At 40.6% G+C, this 27,382-nt stretch overlaps 1 protein-coding gene across 2 annotated transcripts in view; it reads left to right on the plus strand.

Moving 5' to 3' along the window:
- Nucleotides 1–27,382, plus strand: part of UNC5D (unc-5 netrin receptor D) — a 538,291-nt gene that overhangs the window by 417,825 nt on the left and 93,084 nt on the right. Inside the window, exons 5-7 of one of the 2 annotated variants that reach the window (XM_059384170.1) lie at nucleotides 10,814–10,994; nucleotides 11,835–12,002; nucleotides 13,743–13,907. In XM_059384170.1, the coding sequence (XP_059240153.1) occupies nucleotides 10,814–10,994; nucleotides 11,835–12,002; nucleotides 13,743–13,907 (514 nt within the window). The remainder of the gene's footprint in view (nucleotides 1–10,813; nucleotides 10,995–11,834; nucleotides 12,003–13,742; nucleotides 13,908–27,382) is intronic. The other variant, XM_059384171.1, reaches the window with a different exon arrangement.

Here is a 27,382-nt window from a genome sequence, read left to right on the forward strand (position 1 = left end):
GAAGCTGTAGCTCATGGTCAATGAGCTGAGAATATTGATTTGGAAATGTTCAGTATGTGGCCATGAATGACACACAAGTCTGGTGATACCATATGGAAATACATTTTACAGCGTGGTGTAGAGAGGGACCTAATCCTGAGAGCCAATGAAATGCAACACTTCATGTTTGGATAGAGAAGAAGCCAACAAAAGAGACAAGGCAGGATTGGCCAGAAGGGTGGAAAGAGAGAACATGTGGAATTATTAAACAAACAAACAAACAAATAAACAAATAATGGGGGGCACCTGGGTGGCTCAGTTGTTAAGCGTCTATCTTCAGCTCTGGTCATTATCCCATGGTCCTGGGATTGAGACCCACTTTGGCCTCCCTGCTCAGGAGAAAGCCTGCTTCTCCCTCTCCCATTTCTTCTGCTTATGTTTCCTCTCTTGCTGTGTCTCTCTCTGTCAAATAAATAAATAAAATCTTAAAAAAAAAATGAAAGAGAAAATTTGAGCATAGAGAACATGTAGAAAGTTGGAGGTCACTGGTGGCCTTAGCAAGAGCAATTCCAGTGAGTCAATGGAGTGGAAGCCCATTTGAAATGTCATGATAGGGAATGAGCATTTGCCAAAGAATTCGAGAGACGCAGCTATGAAAAAAGAAAGAGTTTTTGTGTATTGATTTAAGTCGCTAGAATTTTCAGCATATTTGAATATTTCAGTTCTTGCCTTCTCAGTTACTTTTTAAGTATAAAAACATAAGTGTACCCAGTTCAGCAAGTAGGTTAAGATGTGGAAGAGCAGGGGCATCTGGGTGGCTCAGTGGGTTAAAGCCTCTGCTTTCAGCTCAGGTCATGATCTCAGGATCCTGGTATCAAGCCCCGCATTAGGCTCTCTGCTCAGCAGGGAGCCTGCTTCCTCCTCTCTCTCTCTCTTTCTCTCTCTCTCTCTCTCTCTCTGCCTACTTGTGATCTGTCTGTCAAATAAATAAATAAAATCTTTAAAAAAAAAAAAGACGTGGAAGAGCCTAGACTAGTCTCTACTGTACAGCAATCAGTACAAGTAAAATGTGAGTCTATCTTCTTTTCCCTCCTCCCGCTCTGCTGGACCCGCCATCCTTTGTAACGGGACAACCCACTGTATGTCATCACAATAGAAACACGGTTTCTGTGTTTCTCCATAACCTGCCCTCTTTTGAGCCTCTCTTTCATGTCTGTTTCCTGGGCACACTCGAATACGTATGTATAATCTTATCTAGTTAAGTTGAATTGCCTTTTTTAGCTCTAAAATTTGGAGACTAAATCTGTTGCCCTCTTTACAAAATAGATTTAACTCTCCTGGACCCTTTCCAGATGGGCAGTGGTTAACAAGGCAGCAGGTTCTCTGTACGATGGTAAGGCAAAAACGAAAACAGGATGAACAGCAGTAGAATCACCCTAGCCAAACAGCACTAGTTTCTGCACAGAGAACTTCTGTTTGGAGCAGATGATGACAGGTTTAGTCACAGTTTTATCCCTCATCAATATTTCAGAGAGAACACAAGAGATGATGGGAATTACTGTCTAAAATTTAAAAGCTCTATCTTTAACCACTGATCTAGGGAAATTATCCATACAAGACTTTAGACTTTACAGTTGTGTTATTATATTGAGCATGATTTTTTTTTCGTACAGCGTGTATTATTTTTCTTCTTTCATAGTGGCTTTGTGTCTGTCAGCTAAAAGGGAGCTTGTATGGAGTGTATAGTAATCAAAGAGATGAAAGATGAACGCATATAGAGCTTTTTTTTTTTTTTTAAGCACTATTAACTCAATGGCATCTACCTGGAATGTAGATGCACTTTGGTGATTTCATTTTGATAATGCTGTACGCTGGTCTCTGATAATTGCCTTCTGTAATTGGAACAAATTTATGATTATGCTAATTCATTCTCAGCCACCCAATATACGGAAGCTAATCCATATCTGTCCATGCATTTCCTTGTAGATCATTTCATGATTAGCCTTTCACTGTGGCTGATGGAAACATTTTTATTCTGAGCAGACTAGATTTCTCAAGCGGTGTGTATATATGTACATGTAAGTGATATGTGTTTGTGTATCTTTATCTAATTGTATGTAACTCAGATGTCAGCTTCCAAAACCAGTTTATGATAGGAACGTTTAGAGTCTTTAATCCTTTAAAATTGCCATTTTCTCAGTGCTTGAGCATTTGAGTATATGTTACATGGTAGCAAGGAACAGGAAAAGGGAACTGTTAAAAGCCACCATCTTTATACCTGATTTACATAGTAGAAATTATGGGAGAAGATGTGAACAGAGAAACAGTTTTGAGTCTCTCTGAAACTCAACTCTTTACAATCCTGTTAATTCTTCGCATCCTAAAATAGTCTCTTAAAATGAAATGGCACAAGATGCTATGATCATGGTCACTCCTTGGCATATCAAGCTTTGGAAGCATCTTCTAGGTGTTGCTTCATCAAAGGATCAAACCCAGAATCTTCTTTTTCCCTAGCAGATGGGAATAAGCAAAGATGTGTCGCACTGTGGAAAACACAGCTAAAAATGGTAGCAGGTGCGTCCCCTGATGGGTCCCCTGCCCATCACTTCTCTTTCCCCCTTCTATTGACGTTTCATCGGTTCCATCTTCTCTTTTGCCCTGAGCATCCTTCCTGTAAATGTTTTACATTAACATTTACATTTTTACATTTACGTAACGTAAATGTAAATAAAACATTTACCTTAACATAAGCAGGGCTCCTTCTTCACTAGTGACCATGTTACACTTTTGGTAAACAGTGGATCCGGGTGTTCCCTTTCTCAGAGACCCTTTTCCCTGTCAAAATGAATAAGAAAATAACAGACTACACCTGACTTTCATAACTGAAAAGGGGGAAGTTAAAGGGCGACACTGATCTGACAAGACGCAGACGGTGTCAGAACATCAAGTTGCATCATCAGAATTCCAGCTTCTGCATGTCTGTCGTTTCCTTCAGCATCAGCGAGTGCAATTCAAACTGTGATCATTAGGTTTCTATCATTTGCCCGGTTCTGCTGCTCTGACTTCACAATTAAGCTGGATTTCTGCTTCCTTTTGTGATGCATAATCAGATAAGTAGAGCTAAAGTGAAGAAACTGCAGTGTAGGTGGCTTTAAAATCAATCTATACAGTCTGGCAAGAAAAAGAAGACGAAAGGGGAAACCTGATAGTACGGTTATAAATAACTTGAAGGAAATATTATCAAGGAGAGAGGAGAGGACAGGTGACATCTCATCTGAAAGCAGCAAAACAAGTAATGGCCTGAACTAACCTTAGAAAACAGTAAGCTCAGGGGCGTCTGGGTGGCTCCGTCAGTTGAATGCCACCTCTTGGCTTTGGCTCAGGTCATGATCTCAGGGTTGTGGGATCGAGCTCCACAGTGGACTCTCTGCTCAGCAGGGACTCTGCCTCTCCCCTCTTCCTACCCTCCCCCCACTCATATGTGATTCCTCTCTAATAAATCTTTTAAAAAAAGAAAAAAGGACAGTATGCTCCATCATGAGTAGAGGAATGTCACGCTATGCAATAGGAAAGTCACAGTTCAGACTTATTCGAGAAGGGCAAGTCAAATTGTGAAAAATGTTGAAGAACAGCACTTTATGTGGTCAGTAAAAGACATAAGAAAGTGTTTTGTGGTAGAAAAAGTATTTGGAGGCTACTGCTTCGAGTACTGCCATTTTCCAAGTATGCTCTATTAGGCAAGTCAAAGAATCTGTGAAATGGGAAGAAAATCTTTTCTTTGCGTACCTTGGAGTTCTAAAATCAAAGGAGATAATGTCTTGTGTCACAATGTATTGACTTGGGAGTCTCAAGACCATCACCAGCATCTCTGTGGCTTCCTGCCTTTTGCTTATCGTCCCAGGATGGCTGTCATGTCTTTAGAATCACATTTGTGCCCAAACAGGTAAAAGGCCAGAAATACCTGCTCCTTTTCTCAGGAAAGCAAACGTTTTTCTACATATCCCCCAAAGGACTTGGATACGCTTGGCCTTCTTAAATATTTTAGGACTGCAGGCTCTATGGCCCCAGCCTGATTTCATGGACTGTGTGCACCACTCATTTCTGCTCATTGGCCAAAAAGCCAATGAAACACCAGATATCCTTGAGAGAGCGACCATGACTTTTCATGAGTTATATATGGACAAATATTGAGTAATTTTTATGTCAAAACAACTCTGGCCACACCCTGCACAATTCTGACACGTTAGTGTAATGTAACCAGAAGGTGCACATTCGAATGAGAGCTATCCTTTAAATCAGGCCTCTAGGAGAACATACGCTTGTTCCAACAGCGTGGCTTTTATCAAGAAAATTTTTATAGCTCTTTCTTAGGAATGATCATGAAATCCTGAAATATGTCTACAAAATTATCTTTGACGGTGCCAGTCCTCTCTATTTCAGTGTAATTTTGCAAATAGCATATGGTCATTCCGCCCAAATCTGGCAAATGGTAGAGATGACTGAGCACAGTTGTTGCCAGCAAGTCTCTCGGTTTCCGATTCTGGCTCTGCCATTGACTATGTGTCTAACTCTGGGCAAGGTATCCTTGGGTGCTGACTCGGTTTAGTTAGCCCCTTATCAGGTAGAATGAATTCCTCTGCTTTCTGTTTTCTCATAGAAGTCATCACATTTGTTATTTTGTAAGATGGGCACTTCACAGAAAGTTTGAGATGTTTCATAGGGAATGACCACATTGGGAACTGCTGTGCCCTTCCAATATTTGCCTGGCTCTTCCTCTCTTACTCCCTAATGTAGTCTTTCTCTCCACTGTGTCCTACAGGCTGGCCTTCCCAAGCCATTCCTCATTGTAGTAGGAAGAAAAAAAATAAATAATTACTCTTATATAATTCATACTTGGAGCAAATACATAAAATTCAACATAAGACCATTATGAAGTGGCTCCCAGAATATATTTAAGAACAACTTCGCTAGGGGTTCCTGGGTGGTTCAGTGGGTGAAAGCCTCTGCCGTTGGCTCAGGTCATGATCCCAAGGTCATCGGATCAAGCCCCATATCGGGTGCTCTGCTCAGCAGGGAGCCTACTTCCCCTCTCTGTCTCTGCCTGCCTCTCTGCCTACTTGTGATCTCTGTCTGTCAAATAAATAAAATCTTAAAAAAAAAAACAAAAAAAAAACCAACTTCACTAACAATGTCTGTGTTCTGTATCATATCTGCACTCAACTCCGGGATCTAAAGCAAGGATAGCCTTCTCCTTCTCCTTTGACCCTCACAGCGCAGCTTGAAGTTTTATTGTATGTCTGCAAGTATAGCACACCAGTCTCTAAATTTGTAAGCACATCAATTTGAACTAGAAAATGTATTTTAAAAATAAATAAATAAATATTTAAACCTTAAAAAAAAAAAGAAAATGTATTTAAGAGATGCCATTGAACATCCTGGGAAGTAGGTTCTGTGAAAGAGATAAAAATATTTAAAACATTGTTCGTATTCTTAAGGAACATGCCACTGAGTCATTTTCAGAAAGAAGATTATCACAGGCAATGAGTAAATGGAGAACCTTCCTAAGTCATAAATCTGAGTTTACATCTGTAATACATATAAATAACTTAATTTCATAACCAGTCTCGCAAATCCTGACAGAAGACTGGAATTGGCGGAGAGGTACATGATATCAACAAATGGTCCTCACTGGCATTTTCTCTGGGATATTAAGGAAAAATTTCAGGGTGATGTTATCTAGAATTCAAAGGAGAAGTGGTTTGGGATCCTGCATAGGAAGAGAGCTGGCCTATGAAAATTGCTTTTTCTTTCTAGTTTTGTTTGTTTTGTTTTGTTTTGTTTTTTTACATTTTTGAAAGTTTAGTAACACTGCCTTCTCATTCTTTTATGAAATATTAAGAACAAGAGCAGGGGCATTAGAATTCTAACATAATGTTTGATGGAAACAAACATTTAAGTATAAGGTATATGTGTATACATTCATAGATGTCTCGGACAAAAGGTCCATAGGGATGAAATGTTAGGTCTCGTGCGAACATTTTCACCTATAACCCAGGTCTCAGATAAGGGAAGCCCCCACAAAGCATTAGTCCATTGCTCTTCCAAAGGAGGTTCCCTCCCCATCCAATTGCACCTTGTCACCTGTTGTTGAGAAAACCTATACTCGTCAATCACTTATATTCGGTCCTCAGCTAACCAGAATGACGGATCAGGAACCTGCTGTCTGGCACGAAATCTAATTGTCTTTGATGGTCTGCTTTTCCAGATTTGTTTATCAACTGGAAAAATCTACAAATTGCAGACCATCTGTACATAACACTATGCTAATAGATGCGGGCGTCCTGCAAATCCATAAGCTCATTACCTCTAAGTAACTAGTTTCTTCACACACATGCCTAACTGGGATTATCCATCTAAACCTCATAGGGAGAAACATATGAAGCATTGTTTCTCCGAGGAGTGAATGCCTCTAACAACCTTCTGGACTGGTAAACCTCTCTGTCAAAGAGACGACCTGTGAGCACAAGGTCATTTGGCTTTAGTGATACAAATGTCCGTTAGCCTCAAGACAGTCAATGTATTGATCCCATAATGCTAATTTGGAAATTTGTGTTGCTTCTGTTAAGGGCTTAATGAAGGTGCTCTCAGTGTTGGCAACCTCTTGTAAAATAATTTTCCAACTCAATATTCATGCCCTTATGATACTTGTCAGACATTTCCAGGAGAAAGCCTGGAGAGTGGCATATGATACATATGAGCCAAACCATTTTTGGATGATGGGGAGGCAGAGCTAATGGAAAGGAATTAACTTCAGTGAAGGACGCCAAGCCCTTCTATGTGGGAACATACATGAGTGGTCAGGAGGCTGATGGGTTATATCTGTGGAGAAGAGGGAGTGGGTCTAGTTCCTGGATGTATTTTCTTTGGCCCTTGCAATAGATTTTTGAGCCATCGTGTTAGAATCAAGAAATATTACATGAGACTAGGTGACCCTGATTTTCTCATGAGAGTTGGAAGCTCTGGTTATACTGGTAGCCACGGTCTGAAACTGACTGGTGGCTGCACGAGTCCTGTCTTCTACATTTTGTCATAAATGGCGGCCGCCATAATGGCGGCTCCCATACACCCTGACATGGAGGCTCCATATTCCAGAAACTGAAAGGCCACTATGATACTTTTAAAGCAAGAGATTTTTAAGCAAAATGAACTCATTATCTCTTTCATTCTACTTGTGGGTTTTTTCTTTCTTTCTTTTCTTCTTCTTCTTTTTTTTTTAATAGTTATGTTTCTACCTCAAGTGGTAAAAACAAAAGAGACAGAAAGTGAAAACATTTTTTAAGACAAATGAGAGTGAGCTCATTCCTTTGGGGAAATGAGCAGCCCCTTGTTTTTAATATGCAAGCGATGTTCATGGATGTCTTGCACCCAGGGCCACTTCTGTAAGTTTATGATCCCTCCCTGGCCCCCAGGAACATTTGAGTTTGCAACTGCTGGTGTAGGGCATGCTTTTTTTAAACTTATTTATTAAACTACTCAACATTAAGAGCACTTAGCTCATCAAAAATGTTTTAAAATTTCTCTAAGTGACAAAAGCGTAAATCCAAAAGCAATTTGTCATTTTTATAAGCCCAGAAAATACCAAACTGATTTCCTCATAAAGATCCTGCCATCAGTTTAATGGATAAACTATTAGTTTACAGATAAAAAAAACAGTCCCACTGTCAGGAGTGTCCTAATGCACCGCTTGTTTATAGACATAATTGGATTGAGGGACCTCAGTCAGGACACCATAAACACCTGAGTGTACCACAACGTGTATATAACTATGATATCAAATACATCCTGTAACAGTGTTTTTCACACTATGAGCTGGGGAGACCCAGCAGCAGACCATTGCATATGTCCATGGTCCATATGGGTGGATAGGGGGTAGATAGCATGGTGGGGGCAACTTATATGGTGGTACAGGTTGTGTACTGAACATCTCTGCAGGGCATGATTGACATAGGGAAGGATAAGAATGATCTCTCCCCGAGTTCTGCCAGCAGTGGCTCTGGGAATGGCCATGTTAATGCAGTGTAGGGTCCCTCACATCTGTGGCTCCCATACCCTCACTTCTTCAGCAGTTACAAGAAATTTCCTAATCTCTTTTTTCATCTTGGGCTTTCTGATAAGCATTAGACTGAGGGAAACATTCTATGGTTAAATATAAATTTGAAAACCACTGCGCCACATGGTAATTAAGAGAGATTTTTTAAGCTAAAGTGATTTTGTCAGATTACTAAATAGCTTTCAGTTGAATGTGCCACAATTAACCACCAGGAAGAAAAGGTTTTTCTTAAAACCTCTCTGAACATATTGCATTTTTCTTCCATTTTTTAAGTATATATATGTTCATGATTTTTTTTTTGTTTTATGAATTTATGATAGCACTAAACATATAATTTTGCATTTTGACTCTTTCATGTATTAGGAGCATTTTCTATGTTTTCACAACTTGAAATCATGACTTTCCATGTCTACATAACATTAAATCATATTGTTGCATCATGATTTATTTAAACAAAGCTCGGTTTGGCATGTGGCTTTGGCATATGTTTTCTTTCCCCTCCCTCCCTTTCTCTACCAAAAATAATTTACTGTGTTGAGATCCTTGTTGTATCCCTAATACTTCCCTTTAGTAAATTCCTAGCATTACCATTACAAGAACAAAAGACATTACTATCTTTAAGACAATGAGGTAGAGATAAATATTAGAAGATTAAAGCAGATTGGACAGAGTAGTGGAGCAGGAAGGGAGGCTGCTTAGGAAAAAGGTCTATTAGGCAAGACCTCTCTGAGGAGGTAACCACCGTTATCGAAGATTTGAATGAAAAGTGAGATTGAGCCGTGAGGGTGCTTATGGGAAAGGCTTTCCAGGCAAAGGAATCAGCAATGTTAAGGCCCTGAAGTGGGAACTTGCTTTGAACTTTCTAGGACTGGAAGGAGTCCAGAAGGGCAGGAGCAGAGGGAGCACAGATTACCTGGGTCGGAGGAGGGTGGTCATCATTAGTGCCTGTGCCTCCTCCAGGCTGGCACCCAGTGACCCCTTCAGGAACTCAGGCTGGTAGTCACCCTTTCCTCTTTACTTCATGGCCCTGAACCACATTCCTTTTTCTCCTCTTCCTGACATGTAAAAGCAGTTCTCAGATCGCTTCTTTAGCTATTTTGTGTCACTTTCTTTTCCAAAATTGACCTCTTGGAGGGTAGTTTTTGGATGGTGATGTTTTGGTACTCTGAACTCTTGTTAATGGGGGAATACTTGGGGTAAATTTCATCACAGAGACCAACAAATCCTTACAAAACCAAACTGTTGTACAACAGATGCCACTTGTTTATTGGAAATTAGAATTCCTTGGATTTAAACAGCAATGAGGTATCTTATTCCAAAACCAACTTTGAATCACCTGCGCTAATGCTGGGCAGGGTGTGAGGGAAAGTCCCCCAACGCATTTGCTACTGTGTGGTGTCTCTCTGGGGTAGTTACTGCTATAGCTTTTCTGTGTTAAATTATGGTTTTAATGTGTCTGTTAAATATCTGCGTATAATATACGCTGATACGTAGAGCTAAATGGTTGTTGTCAAATGAGATACATCTAGTGCTACCAAGATGGCACTAGAGAGTGGAGAGGTTGTTTAGATGTGGAAGCAGGACACAGTGAGAAGGTAGGCAGTTCAGGGGTGAAGCTGGCCCTTTTGATAAAAGAGGGGCACTAAGGGTGGTGAATTCTATCTGGGGGAGGGGGTGACGATCCAGGGAGCAGAAGGTTCCATCTCTGTCTTCTCCAGATATCCAAGGAAAGTGACATTTGGGTCAACAGTAGGATTTCAGCAGAACTAGAAAGAGGGAAATAGGTTCTCCAAGAGCAAACTAGAGAAAGTATATCAGAGATGGGACTAGTCTGTGCTCAGAGAAGTCCTCTCTTCCAGAAGAGAAGCTGGGCCTTAAGTGTGCTGGGCATTTAACCCAGCCTAAATGTCTGTTGGATAATTGAAGGAGTTTTTAACATAACTGATCACTAGAGAAATGTATCTCCAAGACTAGAGAACACTGAGATTTGGATTTTAATCCCTATGATTGCCCAAATCTGTATTATATTGGCCTTTATACATTATCACACCTTTAAAAAAATTTTTTTTAAATGTTTATTTTAGAAAGAGAGAGGGACAGAGAGAGCGCAAGCAGGGGGAGAGGTAGTAGGAGAAGAAGGGGAAAGCAGACTACCTCTCTGAGCACAGAGCCTGGGGCAGGGCTCCGTGCCAGCACTCAGAGATCATCACCTGAGCTGAGACCAGACCAAGAGTTGGCTGCTTAACCAACTCAGCCACCCAGGCGCCCCATTCCACCTTTCTTAAAATGTGTTTAAATGCAGACATTGACCTGAAACCTTGTGGGACAACATAAATATCCTCTCAGCACAAAGTTCTGCAATGTGTGTTGATTTTCTGAGCTCCCTATTGGACTTGTCATGGAAACATAGTCGTCGTCATCCGTGTTGCAATAAAATGAAATATAATGAAATGACCTAATTGTAGTCTCCTCTTTTCCCTCCTTCACTGCCTTTTTAAAAAAATGGGGTCAAAGTCAGTGCATATCATGTACTGAATCAAGTAGTCATTTCCTGAATATGCCAGATGGCCTAAGTAAAAGGGATGAGATATGGAAAAATTCAGTGCCGTTGCTCTATATGTTAGGAATGTGTATCTCCCCCACACTAGAACTGCTCACCTAGCAATTCCAGAAAAGAGTTCTTTTTCTTTTTCATGACCAGGAAGCGTTCTTTTCTTCATATAGGTGGAGTGGCTGAAGAATGAGGAGCCCATCGACTCCGAGCAAGACGAGAACATTGACACCAGGGCTGACCACAACCTCATCATCCGGCAGGCGAGGCTCTCGGACTCAGGCAATTACACCTGCATGGCAGCCAACATCGTGGCCAAGAGGAGGAGCCTGTCAGCCACCGTGGTGGTTTATGGTAAGACCAGCCCAAAGGCCAGGAATGGGTAGGGAGGACGGAAAGCAGAGAAGGAGAGGGATGTGTATTTCATTACAGCTTCCATCGTTTAGAGCTGAAAGGACTTCAGGGGTCATCCACTACCGTGCTCTCTCCTGCCTCTCCCACTTGGTGGGGGAGATGTGTTTGCTCTTCCCTCCAGTCCTGGACTTCTGTGAGAGAGTGACATTTCCGATCCCTCTTTTAAAAAAATTATTTTAAAAGCCGTTCATTTTCTCCCATCGTGTTTATATTTGAAAAGAAGTGAAGTGGGCAGCTTCTGCCTCCCGCCCTTCCCAAATCTGGCATCCACCCCCATCCTCTCCAGACCTGCTGTGGGCACTTCCTCTACTGGCACAGGAAATCCACCAGAAACAAACATTACCATGTGCTGAATATCTCAGGTATCTGATAAAAGAACTTCCCAGCTATTTAAGTAAAGGTATTCCCTTTCACCACAGAAGAGCCCTGGGATTTATTTCTGAAGCACTTAAAGTAATAGAAATTCAAATGCTGATATTTTCCGCCTGTACTCTGGCTTTTCAAGTGCTTTGGAGATAATGCTGATGACTTCTTCCCGTTTTTCATAATTTCCCACAGAGGAAACTCTCTGGGTCCCTCTCCTATCAGATGAGTAGACAGAGGGATAGAGACGGGCTGAGCCCCACTGTTGCCTCATGATGGAGCGGACAGTCGGGTCCACAGGGTCTCTTGGTCCCTTTATGCCGAACTCACAACACCCGGCGCAGTGGCTTGCACATAGTAGGCAATCAGTAAAAACCTCTCTCCTTTCTTTCTCCCCTCCCCACTTTTCTCTCTCAGTGAATGGAGGCTGGTCTTCCTGGACAGAGTGGTCAGCCTGCAATGTTCGCTGTGGTAGAGGATGGCAGAAACGTTCCCGGACCTGCACCAACCCAGCTCCTCTCAATGGTGGGGCCTTTTGTGAGGGAATGTCAGTGCAGAAAATAACCTGCACTTCTCTTTGTCCTGGTGAGATATGTGTAGCTTCCCTTTTCCCCTTCTGACCCACCAACACTAGTAAGCTGGTGGGAAGCCCTGAGTAGAACCTTCCTTCCCAAAGTTATCCTCTCCCACCGTCTCACAATGCAGCCTTTGTCCAAAATGCTGGGATAGCGAGCACCTGGGTGAGAGGCCTCCATTTGGGGGCGTACAAATGTTTAATATTCATTCACGTGATCCTGGACACTCACCATCAACACGCCAAAGTCTTTGAAGTATTTCCATATCGCCCGTGTCGAGTCAGGCTCAGCCTTCCCTTCTCTCCTTGGGTTCTCCCATCGGGTGGCACTTATACGATAACAAAGATGGCGTTGTCCATGAGCACAAAGCAGGTAGCAGAAATTGGCCCCATCTTGATCACTTACCAATCAACTAACCTTCTCGGCGTTGTATTTATTTCCAGTGCAGTTGGCGGAGATCATACAATATCACAGCAGTTTCTATTTTACATGTGGTCTGTGTTTGCCTTCCTTTCTGTAGAAGCTTCATTGACCAAATATGGCTCTTATAAGCTCTTTTGTTCATCTCTTACTGGCTCTAACCCAATTTCTACAATGAGGAGTAGATGAGATGGAAGATGACTTTCTTTCTGGAAAGCGTATCCTCCCACTGAGAAATAAATTGATCCTGGGTCTCACATGCGTTATAAAACATTAACTCCAAGGACACTGGACTTGAGCCTCGGGTCTTTAAAATTTCAGATCTAGTTCCGCTGAGAGCTAAGCTGCGGCTCTGCCAGCAGCTGATTCTTGGAGTTTCCTTTTAAACTTGTATCCAGTAAACATTTATTGAGTGCTTACTATGTGCCAGGTACTGTGCAAGATACTTTTATACATGTAATGTCATTTAACTCTGTGTTGTGAGTTTTATTAGCCCCCACTTGACAGAAACAGTAAAGTAAGGCTAAGGGATTGCCCAGGAGCCAATTTGTGAACATAACTGAGACAAGTAGTCGGACATTTTGCTTCAAGTTCAGTATTTTTTAGGTTACCCTCTTCTCGACTCATTGCTCTAGATTAAAAATTGCACAATCTATCTTAACCCCCATAAACGTGGTTGGGCTATTCCTAGGAGGTAATGGGACAATTGCCTCCAACAGCTGCCATAATCTCTAGGGTCAATTTTTAGTGGAATTAAAATCAGTGTGTTCATTTCTACATAGAGCAGCAATCTGTGACCCATGAAATTCTATTTATGTAAGTCCTGGTATCTTGGGGTTTGACTGACCTGTTTTACTTTAATACTGTCAATATATATAGGTTTAACTTCTTATTGTTTAGGGCTTTTAGGGCTTAAAGATAGTTTGTTCTACTCTCTGTTCTGAACTGTCAACCCACTAGGAACTGGTGATCACCGCCATATACTTTATCTGTCCATCTAAGATGTACTTGGGCATGCAAGACTGGGAAAGAACGGGTAATGACATTATTAGCCACCCCAGGGGCACTGATCATGCGAATGCTTGCCTAAATTCAGTAACTGGTCTCCTCCTGAAATAGGCAGAGAATTACACCACGGCTTTTGTTAGTCTCTGTCTTTAGGAAAGAAACTATGGAGAGAAGATAAACAGAATTTTTTTTTTTTTTTTTTTTTTGGTGGTAGTGATGATTTCTTTAAAAATCCAGCTATAAGAACAACAGCAGTCCTGGGGTGAGTCTCCTGAGAGCTGCCCGCATCATTCTAATGGTGGTTCCTTTTGTTTCCTTGAAGTGGATGGGAGCTGGGAAGTGTGGAGCGAATGGTCGGTCTGCAGCCCAGAGTGCGAGCATTTGCGGATTCGGGAGTGCACGGCCCCACCCCCAAGGAACGGGGGCAAGTTCTGTGAAGGGCTAAGCCAGGAATCTGAAAACTGTACAGATGGTCTCTGCATTCTAGGTAACACCTTCTGTTTCACATTTTCAGTGTTTGTCCACAACTTGGAAAGAAATGTCGTGACCATTCATTTGCTCGAACACATGAGCAGAACATGAAATCCTTCTCCGAGAGCAAAAAGAAAATGAGTGAGAAGAGTAGAAAAAGTGACCCAATACATTTTTAGGAGTGACAGGGTCATTTTAAATATTGTCTCACTGTTACTTCCTTAAAGGTGCATACTTACTAATCTAACCAATAATGTTTTAAGAGCGCTGATTTCAGAAAGTGGTTAACGTTGCTTTTTAGCTCAGCAGTTCTTTTCTTTCACTAGCCACCATTTTAAAGTTTGGTGACATTCTGTTACTGATCACCTTATGCTTTTATTGAGGCCAAGAATTTCGCAGCACTGTAAAGCATTTATTTTTTATCTAATATATTTTGTATTTTATAAATTTTGTATTATATATATTTACTATATATTTTTTACTGTTTTACATATATATGTATCTATATACCATATTTATATTTTAATAATCTCCAGAGACCATGGTTCTGCGGCAAAGGACATGTATTGTGACCGTTACCTTACAAATAGGGGGGAAAAATGACCCTTGAGGATATGGGTGGTTTTGTACCAAAATAAAATGTCCAGTTCAAAACTCCCAAGCCTTTGCTCTATTCCTAAGGTTATAATATCACCATCTCCAGGTGACAGTCTGACCAGGTAAGAAAGTATGGGAGGATCAAAGCATCATATAGACAGGTTTTTGGTGCTGTCCCTTATACAAGCTTTGTGACCTGGGCATGTCACCCAACCGCTTAATTCCTCCATGTAAGTATCAAAAACTCTGTTATTAGAAAGTCTAAATGATAAAAGAATATATGTGAGTATTTCATGGCACAGAGTAGGTGCTCAGTAAATACGAATCCCTTCTTCACTTGCCGACTCAGATGAGCTAAGGTGTGTTGACTTTGCTATTAGGTCCTTAAGAAACAGGAGATTTGGGACACATTCATTCTCTAGAACTAAGTAGCCTTCCTGGAAGATAGCCAGCAAAAAATAATATAGCTCAATAGTTGGTCACCTTTTCAGGAATATGTGTTGCTATTTAGGAAAATGACAGTATGAAGGGAATGTCTGAGTTGGATCTACTTTTCTGCATCGCCTTCTGGATAGCCTTCCGAGCAAGGATATTCAAACATGCTATTGTATTCTCACAATAAATCTAGGTACTTAAAACATTAGCAAAAATGATTACTACTTTGAAATGACCACTTTTGATGCCCATAGTGCCTTTATTTTCTCAACTCCAAGTACTAAAGGCCCCACACAATTCAGTGCCAGAAACTGTATCAGAAGCTGTCTGTGAGGGCAGAGCCATGCTTTCTAGTTTTCCAACCACTGGCCTTCCTCTGAATGCCTTTTTCTCTCTCCTAAAATGTTAGGAAATTTAACACAAACTCGGTAGCAAAGAGGTTTAAGGAAATGTATTTTTGACCATCCTTGACTACCACCACATTTTCTGAAATAGACCTTTGAGGTCTGTTTTTTAACACAGAGCCATATATTTTGATATAGTTAGGACTGTGAATCTTGGCTGTCTTCTAAAGAACTGCTGACAGTATAACTCTTTGGCTACTGGCTGAATTTTAGATGATCATAGTAATAACCCTCTCTATCAACCATCGATGAGATGTGCACCTGGGGGAAATCTGTGGCTAAAACTTGGTCTTTGAAGTACTGCTGGAAGCAGACAATCGTTAGTCCTTGAGGGAAGAAAGAATTGTCAGATATGTGAATATTATCTATTCACGCTTATACTGTGGTACACAGGCATTTGTCATTTGAGTAAGAGTTGTCTTTAGAGCTGAAAGGAATTACCAGTCCTTAAAGTGTCCTGGTCAGCCTAGACCTCAAGTCTCAAATTTGAAAGCTGTATAAACACACACACACGCACCCCTTAATACATATATACCTTATTAAATTATAAATTATATAAATTATAAATATATATATTTTTATATGTACATATATATCTTTGTATTTATATATAACATATTTATATATAATAAACTATATATAAATGAGCCATTTCCATATACATATATATAATAGAAAAATAAATTATTCCATATATGTATTCCATATATATATTCCATATATATATATGGAAATGGCTCATTTGATTATAAAAGCCAGCAAGTCCAAAATCTTTAGAGGCAAATGTCTCAGTTCAAAGACAGTTAGGCAGGAGAATTCTCTTACTCAGGGGATGGTTATGCCTTAAACTGAGCTTGGCTCAGTTTAATTATATATATATATATATATATATAATATGTATTATATATAATATATATAATTATAAATTATATAAATTATAAATATATATATTATATGTACTTATATAGTTCTTATATATTTATATATACATATTTATATATAATAAACTATATATAAGTGAGCCATTTCCATATATATATATATATATATATATTTTATACTTGATTATAAAAGCCAGCAAGTCCAAAATCTTTAGAGGCAAATGTCTCAGTGTCTCAGTTCAAAGACAGGCAGGAGAATTCTCTTACTCAGGGGATGGTTATGCCTTAAACTGAGCTTGGCTTTGGCTCACCTACATCACGGAGGGCAGTCTGTTTTCTCAGTCTGCCAATTTAAATGTTGACCTCATCCCAAAACACTCAAACAGCATGATTTTCAACCAAATACTTGGGCAGCTGATGGCCTAGTCAAGTTGACCCATAAAACTAAATCACCACGGATGCGTATGTACTTGTGAAGTTCCAGAGCTTCGTTCTGCCGCTAGAGTGGGTCATGGCCATAGCTGAGGTGGTTGCTTGAAGCAGTCTGTTCATTTATGGAATGAACCTCTCTGTAGACATTGGCCATGTATGGTTTTAGTCACACATGTATAATTTAGTGCGTTTTTGGTTTCTGTTTTCCTATAGTGGAAATAAAATCACTAGGGAGACGAGGAACCCTGGAATATGTCCGGCATTGGAACTAAGATCACTGTGAAGTTCCGCCATGAGTTTAAAATGCTGTGAGCCTTTCCCCTCTGCACATTCCTCCGTTGTCTACCCAAGCATGGTTTTCTAGCTTCCTTAGCCTCCGTCTTATGCTTATTGAGATGTCAGTCAGATACGCTCAGAGACGCTTGAAGGCTACAATGACTAAGCATTTTGAGGGAAAAAGAAGAAAGCCTCTGAAATCATAGAGGTGAATAAGATCTATTTTTATATCAATGGAAAAGGGTGTGTTTACACGAGCCCAACACCAGAACATAGAGAGAGCCTGGCTACCAGTGTCAAGGAAAATGGATTCCATTTTACCATCTCTGCAGGAAGCAATGAACAGCAGTCTAGTTAAATGGTGCCAACATCACCGCACGTGTCACTGGTCGTCTGCCATAGTGCTCTTGGTAAAACTAGCTGTTTCAGCGATGAGCGCCGGATTTGATTAAAATAGCATCGGGCAACAGCTTTGTGGAACAGGAGCTTTGCAAAGGATCTAGGTCATGTTACAGTTGGGAAATCTCCTTCATTCTGATTTTTTTTTTCCTTTCATGCCAAACATGACCCTCAAGCAATTCTTCAGTTCCCAGCTTTTCTTGGAGGTTTAACAATGGCACTGCTGACTCTTGGATGACCTACAATTCTTAGATTTTATTTAGCTTTCAAGAGAGTATCTGGACTTGCTCAGTTGTCCCTGAAGGCTGCATTTCTCCTAGAGATGGAGCTGCCAGCTCTGAATGATTGCTTTAATATTTGGGTGTGATTGTTGCTTGGTCAGTTGTGACTGGTGCACAGAACCTTAGTGTTATGCTATCACAGACGGCCACACCTAAATGCTTTCCACAAGAAAATAAATGCCCAAGACTGGTGAGAGTAAGATCAGGCAATCTTTGCCAATAACAGTCCGAGGATCCAAATTACAAGCTAAACTATGTATCCACTGCTTTTATGCTAGTGCATTTCTCTTCCAGAAAGATAATTTTGTGGTATGATTATCAAGACACTTTTCTAAGCTTAACCACCAGCCTCGGGTAGTTTTCTGACCAAGGCTCTTTCTACTTGGTGAACCTAGTGGCTTCTGTGCTGGGAGGGTTGCAGCCAGAAGTCAATAACAGGTGTGTGCCTCATTGACGGGAACAGAGGGTGAAATTGGTGGGGTGTTAAGCTTGAACCTGAGGAAAAAGAGAAGCCTGTTCCCTCTCCCTCTCTTCTAGCAGATAGAAAACGAAGGGCTGTGGCTTGAGAAGATTAAATCGGTCTGCTTCAGAGGAGATTAGTGCCTAGCTGTGTCATGAGACTGAAGCCAGAGGAATGCCACGGGGGTCTGAAAGAGAGAGGAAATCTTTAAGGCTGAGCTACCTGGTAGCTAATCCGTCCTTGTCAAAGATGTGAGATAGGTCAGTTCAACGTTGACAGCTCAGAAAACCAAAGTATCAGTTGAATGCTGGTTTGGTTTCATTTCTGATGGGTATATTGATAGGAAAAGTTTGAATAGACAGTTTGGAAACAAAATCAAGGGTAAAGACACCTGTACAGCAGCGGGTTCAAGTAAATATCCCCAAGCTACCTCTAATAATCTAACCGCATTGTCTATTGAATGATCCGCTAAAATGACCTAAAGGAAGCTCCTGAAAAGGTGAGCCTGTAATTGCATCAAAGGAAAGGCTGAGTTGGTAAGCATTTTCTCTTGGACCCTTCTGAGCTTTATTGTTATCCATTACAGTAATTACCTGGGTCCCTTCTCGGTCTTTCCTAGGGCACAGAAGAGGAAAATTTTCATTCTGGGTTAGCTCAGTGCATCCAAAACAACTCTTTTTGCTACTGGTTTACAGAATGCCTACTTTTTGTATATAGGATTACAAAGGGTGAGTTTCCCTTTACCAAAACAAAACCCATTCTTTCCTTTCCTTCAGGCAGAAGAGTCCAGAATACCTACTTGTCTCATTCTTAAACTTTGTGTTGGATAAGTTCGTATTTGAGAGCCAGCTGCACTGCACAATTGCTTAATTACAGCATAAACTTTACATAGCAAAAGGAAAATGGCGCCAGTAGGATAACATCCTAGCACAGTGCATTCTTAAGTTGTCAAGAAGTTAAGTACTGCCTGCTAATTCTCCCAAGTAGTTTTAATATTAAAAACCCATTTCCATCCCATTTATAGTACATAGTAGGTTTTCCTTCTTGCACAAAGGTTTTTCCTTGAAATACCCAACAGCTGCCTTTCTGTATAACAATTGATTAATTCAGAGTTGCCTTCATGTATATTGCATAGCAGAAGTGGATATAATATTGCAGACCCACAGGAGTAATAAGAGTGTAGATTTGGACACATATGGTATCATTAGCAGCTTAGCAACAATCTCTCCCCCATGCCCCAGTAAACACTTTCCCATTATGGGACCCAATAAGAAAGCCTGTGAGTAACAAGCTTTAATGAGACAGAGTGGAGTGCCTCATGACTAAAGTTTCCAGTGTGCTTAATTAAAAAAGAAAATAAAGCAGAGATATCTTAATACTCATGTGTTTTAGTGAAAGCAGTTTTTTAATTCTATAAGGCTAAAACTGTCATTTTTGCATCATGTCCTGAGTGGAATGGAGCATAAAGAAGATAAAGAATTAACCATATCCAACAAATTACCATAAAATCTCTCCCCTTTGTTATCCATCCATTATAGACTTCTCTACTTTTAGCCTCATTAATAAAAAGATAAAGACATCCGATCATTTATCTAGCATAATCCTCCTTCCAAGTAAAGTTTGGCTTTCATCCATTGGTCTGTGATGGATGTCTATTTTGTAAGTCATTAAAAATCTATGACCCTTCTAAGTAACTGGTTTTAAAACACTTAATGTGCCTTTTTCCATCTAGAACAGTTTTCTTCTGTCATCACCTTCTCTTTAGTTCCTTATAGACCTGCATGCTACACACACATAGTCATGACAGAGGAACCTAGGGAAGAGTTTCTCTCCCAACTAATTGAAATCAAGGCAACTATTGTATCGTCCGTCTATTCCATCCACCTTTTCCTGTCCCATGCCCCACCCACATATCTCAATGTGTACTTTTATACTATGCTTACATTGTTTTGGTGGAATTGGACAGAAAGTGCTACGCATGCTTCAGAAACATCTCTGGAATGGGCGCCTGGGTGGCTCAGTGGGTTAAGCCACTGCCTTCGGCTCAGGTTGTGATCTCAGGGTTCTGGGATCGAGTCCTGCATCGGGCTCTCTGCTCAGCAGGGAGCCTGCTTCCCTCTCTCTCTCTGCCTGCCTCTCTGCCTACTTGTGTTCTCTCTCTGTCTAATAAATAAATAAAATCTTAAAAAAAATCATTTAAAAAAAAAAGAAACATCTCTGGAAGATCGTTTATCTCAGGCACATCATGTTAACTTGGTTCATTTTATGAGCACAATTGAAATAAAACACCTCCACTGTAAATAGGAAGGACTATAAAATTAAATTTGGGCAGCTGGAGAGCAGGATACATTACCTCCAGATCATATTACTTAGATTGGAAAAAACAAAAACCCAAGAAAAGTAAACAGATAAGAACAGATCCCCATGGCAGCATGAACTCGAGACATCCCATTAGAAAACTTACGAACGTTTCTTAAGGAAGTGAAATTTCGGCCAGAGAACCAGATAGTTGGTGGGAATGCACATCCATAACAAAGTAAATAGAAATATTTGTAGAAGCCATACCCAAGAAGCTCAGGGACATCATCAGCACTGACCTGGGACTGATTGTCGGAAGGTACAGAAGTTGAGCTCATGGAGGCCAACCCAGGATGGTGAATCTGGCATTCAGAGCAGAGGCTGAATAGCCTTTGAAGGTTCTCTGTGATTCTGAGTTGAAACTGGTTATTCTCCTTTTCAAAGATTAGAAATGGATCTGAAGCTTGGATTGAAAGAAATGGGTGAGCCAAGTCTAGTACATCTGGACATTTATCCTGTAGGTGAAGAATAGGTTGAAAAGTCAGGGCTCTGGGGTCAGCCTGCTTGAGTTTGAATTCTAATTACAGTCCTATGAGCAAGTAATTTCTCCAAGCCTAAATTTACTCCTCTGTAAAACAAAAGCTTGAATAGTATCAGAGCACCTGGGTGGCTCCGTCGTTACGTGTCCAATTTCAGCCCAAGTTGGGATTGGGAGATCGAGACTCAACATTGGGCTCCACGCTAAGCAAGGAGAGTGCTTGTCCCTCCCCCCCTGCTCGCTCTCTCACTCTCAAATAAAATCTTTAACAAATATATATTTTAGGGGCACCTGGGTGGCTCAGTGGGTTAAAGCCTCTGCCTCCGACTCAGGTCATGATCCCAGGGTCCTGGGATTGAGCCCCGCATCAGCTCTCTGGTCAGTGGGGAGCCTGCTTCCCTTCCTCTCTCTCTACCTGCCTCTCTGCTTATTTGTAATCTCTGTCAAATAAATAAATAAAATCTTTTATATATATATATATATATATATATATATATATATATATATATATATTTTTTTTTTTTTTTTGAAGTTCTAATAGTGCCTGTTGAAAAGGGTTCTTTATGAGGAGGAGATGAGCTAATCCGTGTAAGGCATCCACAGAAAGTGTTCCATTTGTGAAATTAATTATCATGTGTGTGTCTTCTAGGGAAGGAATTCCTGTGGAAGAAAAACTATGTTTTCCTTATTCTGCTAAATATTGACACTATGACACTTCAGATATTTTCTTAAAACATTTCCTAATATATCTGATGAATATAGTATATGTAATGAAATAAAACGTACTTGTCATTAAAATCTATGAAATACAAATTGTGTTCTTTATACCATCCGGTTCTGATTGATAGTTGTGGGAAAATAGAGTTTAAGAATCATGATGTTTCTTTTTTTTTTTTTTTTTAAAGACATTTATTTGAGAGTGAGAGACACAGAGCTTGTGAGCAGGGGAGAGGCAGAGGGAGGGGAGGGAGAAAAAAAATCTCAAGCAGACTCCCACTGAGCATGGAGCTTATCCCAGGGCTCCATCCCAGGACCCTGAGATTATGACCTGAGCCAAAATCAAAAGGCGGACTCTCATCTCACTGAGCCACCCAGGGACCTGGGAATCATGATGATTCTTAAACGCTGTATCAAACCAGAGGTTGACTGTCCTTTCTCAGAACACTCAGCTTTTTCTGAACAGCTGAACAGAGAGCTCTTCGTCTTCCAGCCTCCCTTTGCAGGTGGAACTTGGTCCTGAGGAGGAGACAGGTGATTTTTGAGTTCCCAACCCATTCTAAAATTCTTTGATTCTCACCAGTAATTCAAAATCACATAAGGGGAAGGCCACAGAGAGGGGCCTGGATGATCCCACATGAGAGAATCAGTCCTCACAATATCGACTGGAAATTAGATAGGTTTCCTTCACGTTATAAAATACACCTGTTCTGACCATCTCCTCAGAAAATCAATTTTTATAAAGTCCTAATTTTTCCAACACAAATTCAAAAATTCTTTTTCCCTAGAAAAGAATTCGAGCATACACATTATGAGACTGTATATACAGATTCCAGAATTACCGAACTGTTGCCAACCATTCTGGATTAATATTTGTTACACATCTGGTACTTCCCCTATTCTGCATTCCCACATCTGAAAATTAGCAATTTTGCCATATTTTTAAAAAATACTTCCTATGTTTGGTTTATCAGTAACTATGGATGTCCAACGTCCTTCTTTGGAAGTTTCCAAAAATTTGGCTTTCTGGCATGTAAAATAAACTCTTTCCATTTCATTAGTAGTGTGAATCCAGATTCTACCTCTGCAGTATATCTAATCGGGATTCAACAGTACACAACTCTGGGTAAGAAATATTAGTCTAGACTAGAGGAAGATTTAATGCCTGAGATCATGGAGTGGTCCAGCTATAAAAGAAATGGCAAGAACCCAATCAAGGAAGTGATTTAAAACAGAGGAGAGAATTCAGTGGCCTCTGGGGTGTACTACCAACATGAATTAATAGAGAGGAAACTTCTTTGTGTTGACTCTACCTTTTCTCCTTAAATTACATATGTATGCGTCTCTTCAAGGTCATGGAGAAAGGTAATACCTAAAATGAAGATGTTAACATCAGCAGCAGACATCCTCATCACCCTGGCCTTCCCCTTTCTCCAGAGAAGTGTCCGTATTACAGTAAGAAAAGACCTGGCTTTGAATACATGTGTTTGCCAGAGGACAGTGTGAGTGTTCAGTGGAGTGGAAAATTGCCAAGATCACGGAGAAAGAGATCACGGGATAGTAAAAAGGGCTCAGAACCAGGAATCAGGAGTCCTGGGTCTTTGTTCAGTTGTATTGTTAACTAACATGTGACCTTGAGCAAATCTCTCCGGATTCTGTGCTTTGCATCCATATCTATTAAAAAGAACAGGTTGGGGGCACCTGGGTGGCTCAGTGGGTTAAACCTCAGGTCATGATCTCAGGGTCCTGGGATTGAGTCCCCCATCGGGCTCTCTACTTGGCAGGGAGCCTGCTTCCTCCCTCCCTCTCTCTCTCTCTGCCTACTTGTGATCTCTGTCTGTCAAATAAATAAATAAAATCTTTAAAAAAAAATAAAAAACAAATAAAAAGAGCAGGTTGGGCAAGATGATTTCTAGATTTCAGCCCATGATAAAAACATGAAATTATTATATCTTAAATGTAGCTTGCATATACATATATGTATGTATGTATATTTCATAGGTAATTTTCAATAGCTTATGGTTAATACATGTGTGCATATAAAATATAAAAACAATACCATGGGCATGTCAGTGCTTTCAGATACTTGTTTTTTAGCCAGTTTTGAGGAGAAATTTTAATTTGTTTGTATGTAAAATTAGCCATTTGGAGGACTATCCAGCAGCATGAGGGGAGACAACTTCTACATATGAAACAAAGGTAAAACCATGTTAGCCTCACGTAGAAAATGAATTAGCAAATCAAGCCTCTAGCATTCCATTTCAATTCCTTCACTGAAAGGCTATAGTATCCTAGGAATTTGTATAGACCTTAGGGAATTTATGGACCCTGATTTTGTATTCCACAAAAACTTGTTGAAGTATTCAACAAATACTTATCAAGAGCCTACTACATTCCATTTACTATTCTAGGGATTGGGAATAGGTGGAAAACACAGAGATAGACTGCGTGCAAGTCACTCAGTCTGTAATGGTAGGAACACGTATGGCTAGCATAGGGACTGATGAAGCTTAAAAAAATGTACAAGTTGGGACACCTGGGTGGCTCAGTTGGTCAAGTGTCCGCCTTAGGCTCAGCTCATGATCCCAGGGCCCTGGGTTGGAGCCCTGCGTCAGGCTCCCTAATCAGCAGGGAGTCTGCTTCTCTGGCTCCCCCTGCTTGTGCTTGCTCTGTCAAAATAAATAAAATCTTTTTTTAAAAATGTACAAGTCAAGGTTTCCTCACAATTTCTCTTTAAGCAAAATATTTTTAAGGCAGGACTGATAGCCGATGTCTATCAATTGCTAAGTATTTTCTTAGCAACTGGTAAATAGTCATTAAACAACCACCCTCCTGAATCATATCCCCGTCCATTCCCTACCCACACTTCCCTATGATCCAACAAAAGGGACAACTCTGGACACAGCAGGAAGCTACACGACCCTATGTCAAGACCAGCACTTAATTGTAGAAGGTTTTTAATTTTCTTATTCAGTTAGCCAGTGTATGTACATCGTTAGTTGTTGATGTGATGTTCAGCAATTCATTAGTTGCATATAACACTCCGCGTTCATCACAACAGGTGCGCTCCTTAATACCAATCACCTGGTTACGCTATTCCCCCCACCCCCCTCCACTTTGTAAAAGGCAAAAGATTTATACGATCTGAAGAGAAACCAGAGCATGCCCGCTCCATTCTGGAACCTTCAGTTTGTTTCCTGAACTCCAGAGTCTCTCATGGTTCATCTCCCTCTCTGATTTCTTCCTGTTCAGCTTTCCCTCCCTTCTCCTGTGGTCCTCCGAGCTATTCCTTATGTTCCACATATTAGTGAAACCATATGATAATTGTCTTTCTCTGCTGGACTTACTTCACTCAGCATAATCCCCTCCAGTTCCGTCCATGTCGATGCAAATGGTGGGTATTCATCCTGATGGCTGAGGAATATTCCACTGTATATATGGGCCACATCTTCATCCATTCATCTGCTGAAGGGCATCTTGGCTCTTTCCACAGTTTAGCTATTGTAGACATGGCTGCTATGAACACTGGGGTGCCTGTGCCCCTTCTTTTCACTACATCTGTGTCTTTAGGGTAAATACCCAGTAGTGCAATTGCTGGGTTATAGGGTAGCTCTATTTTTAATGTCTTAGGGGGTTTTTAGATTTTTAAAGAATTTAGATATCACTCCTGCCTTGAGGTAAAGAAAGTAATCATCAGGACCTTAACCAATAAGTTAATTCCTTAAATTTATATTATCTGAACTGTGTTTGGTTTTTGAATGTGTGTGTATTCCTATTGTGGTTGGAAGGGAGGGAATCAAAGCAAATTAATTTATTGGATAGAAAGAGGATTTTAATAGACATCTTCCCTTGGAGCTGAGATAGAAACATAGCATTTTATTACTTTGAGGCCAATTTCTGATAAAGTCTTTGTGGACCCGTGCTTAGAAGTGTTTGCAGCGACTCAAGAGCATATTTTACTCTGTTTATCACAAAAAAAAAAAAAAAAAAAAAAACCTAACACAGACGACCAGTGGGAATGGATAGAATTTCATAACTAAGATGGTATGGATTCTAGAAATTCAAATGATCTTCCTCAAAAATGAAATATGCAAATGCTCCTTGTGAACATGGTCATTATGGACACTGACTTGTCTGAGTTTAGAAAATACAAGGGCATTTCTATAAAGAGACCTCAGATTTGAAAGGGGGGGTAAGACGTCGTCTCCTAATTGCACACTAATCGTGTGCTTTGACTGAGAGCCAATTCTGGAAGGTCACTGTCAAGAGGAGTGACACCCATAAGCTCTCTGTTGTGTACCTGTCTGACCTCCCCTAATTAACATGATGGGATCTGGAACAATTTGTAGGTAGAAGATGTCCCTAGAGCTGTTTTTATTTACTAATAATGTATCTCGGGTCTTCTGACTTTTTATTCAGGTGGGTGTTTTTGCCGTTCAGTCCCAGAATGTCACTAATTACCCAGATACCTCTGGCCAGCAGGGAAACGCTGGGAGAAATCTCTAAAACCCTCGTGTTTTCAGCATTTGTCCTCTACGGATGTGCTCAGAGTGCATTTTCAAAGGAGCCGTCGATGTTGGAATAGTCTGTACAGGCTGGGTAGGGGTGGGGATAGGAGGGGCGGGTGAAGAAGCAAGAATTGAACGAAGCCAGTAATGTGTGTCCCCAGTCTGGTCTCTAAAGTGTAAGTTCTGAGCAGTATCTTTGAAATGAACCAAAACCAACATGCAGCTAGGAAATTAAAAACTCGAAAGAGTGGAAACCAGAGATGGGCTCTGTTTAATGCTCTTTTGGTTTTTCTGTGGTTTTGATCTTTGGAAGAGTTGGAGGAACACAGGGCTGGTGGTGGTGTCTCTGTGTTCTACTGCCTACAGGAACTTTGAGCTTCGAGAGGAGAACAGAATAGACCCCCTCTTCTCATCTTCAGGGTCTGCCTGACATATTCAATCGCAGTGGTGTTGCCAATGCAAAACCAGCTTTGTGTTTATCTAATTATCTGCCAGAGCTAATATAAGGCAGATCCAGCAGGCCCTGGGATTTCCTGCAGCCTTGGCTAGCATTCAGAGAGCATAACACTTGTCCTTAATTATTTCTAGTTATGGGAGGGAGCAAAAGCATGTACAAATTAAACACATTGGTAATCAATAACATCAACTTCTTTTCGACCAATCAGTAAATAATCAAGCAAGTTTCATTTTTCCTGTTTTTCTTGCTGTGATTCTCTGGTTGCCGTGCCAATTATTCATGAGCAAATCATTTAAATATGATTTATATGTTAGAGACCCATAATTGACCGTGATTCAAAAGTCTAAAGTAAATCAAATGAACAGTTCTGAAGTATACATCTGGAAAAAAAAATCTACATTGTATTTTTTTTTATTTTTTTAATTTTTAAGATTTTATTTATTTGTTAGAGAGAGAGAGGGAGAGAGAGCAAGTACAGGCAGACAGAGTGGCAGGCAGAGGCAGAGGGAGAGGCAGGCTCCCTGCTGAGCAAGGAGCCCGATGTGGGGCTGGATCCCAGGATGCTGGGATCATGACCTGAGCCAAAGGTAGCTGCTTAACCAACTGAGCCACCCAGGCATCCCAAGTTTTGTTTTGTTTTGTTTTGTTTTTTAAGTAAGCCCTACACCCAGTGTGGGTCTCGAACTCACAGGCCTGAGATTGAGTCTCATGCTGTACAGACTGAGCTAGCCAGGCATCCCCTCCCACATTGTATTGTAGTGACTATAAGTAAGATAAACTGTCCAGAGAGGTGTGACATTCCTGTAAG

The sequence above is a fragment of the Mustela nigripes genome, chromosome 18, assembly GCF_022355385.1.
Source record: "Mustela nigripes isolate SB6536 chromosome 18, MUSNIG.SB6536, whole genome shotgun sequence".
NCBI classification, from domain to species: domain Eukaryota; kingdom Metazoa; phylum Chordata; class Mammalia; order Carnivora; family Mustelidae; genus Mustela; species Mustela nigripes.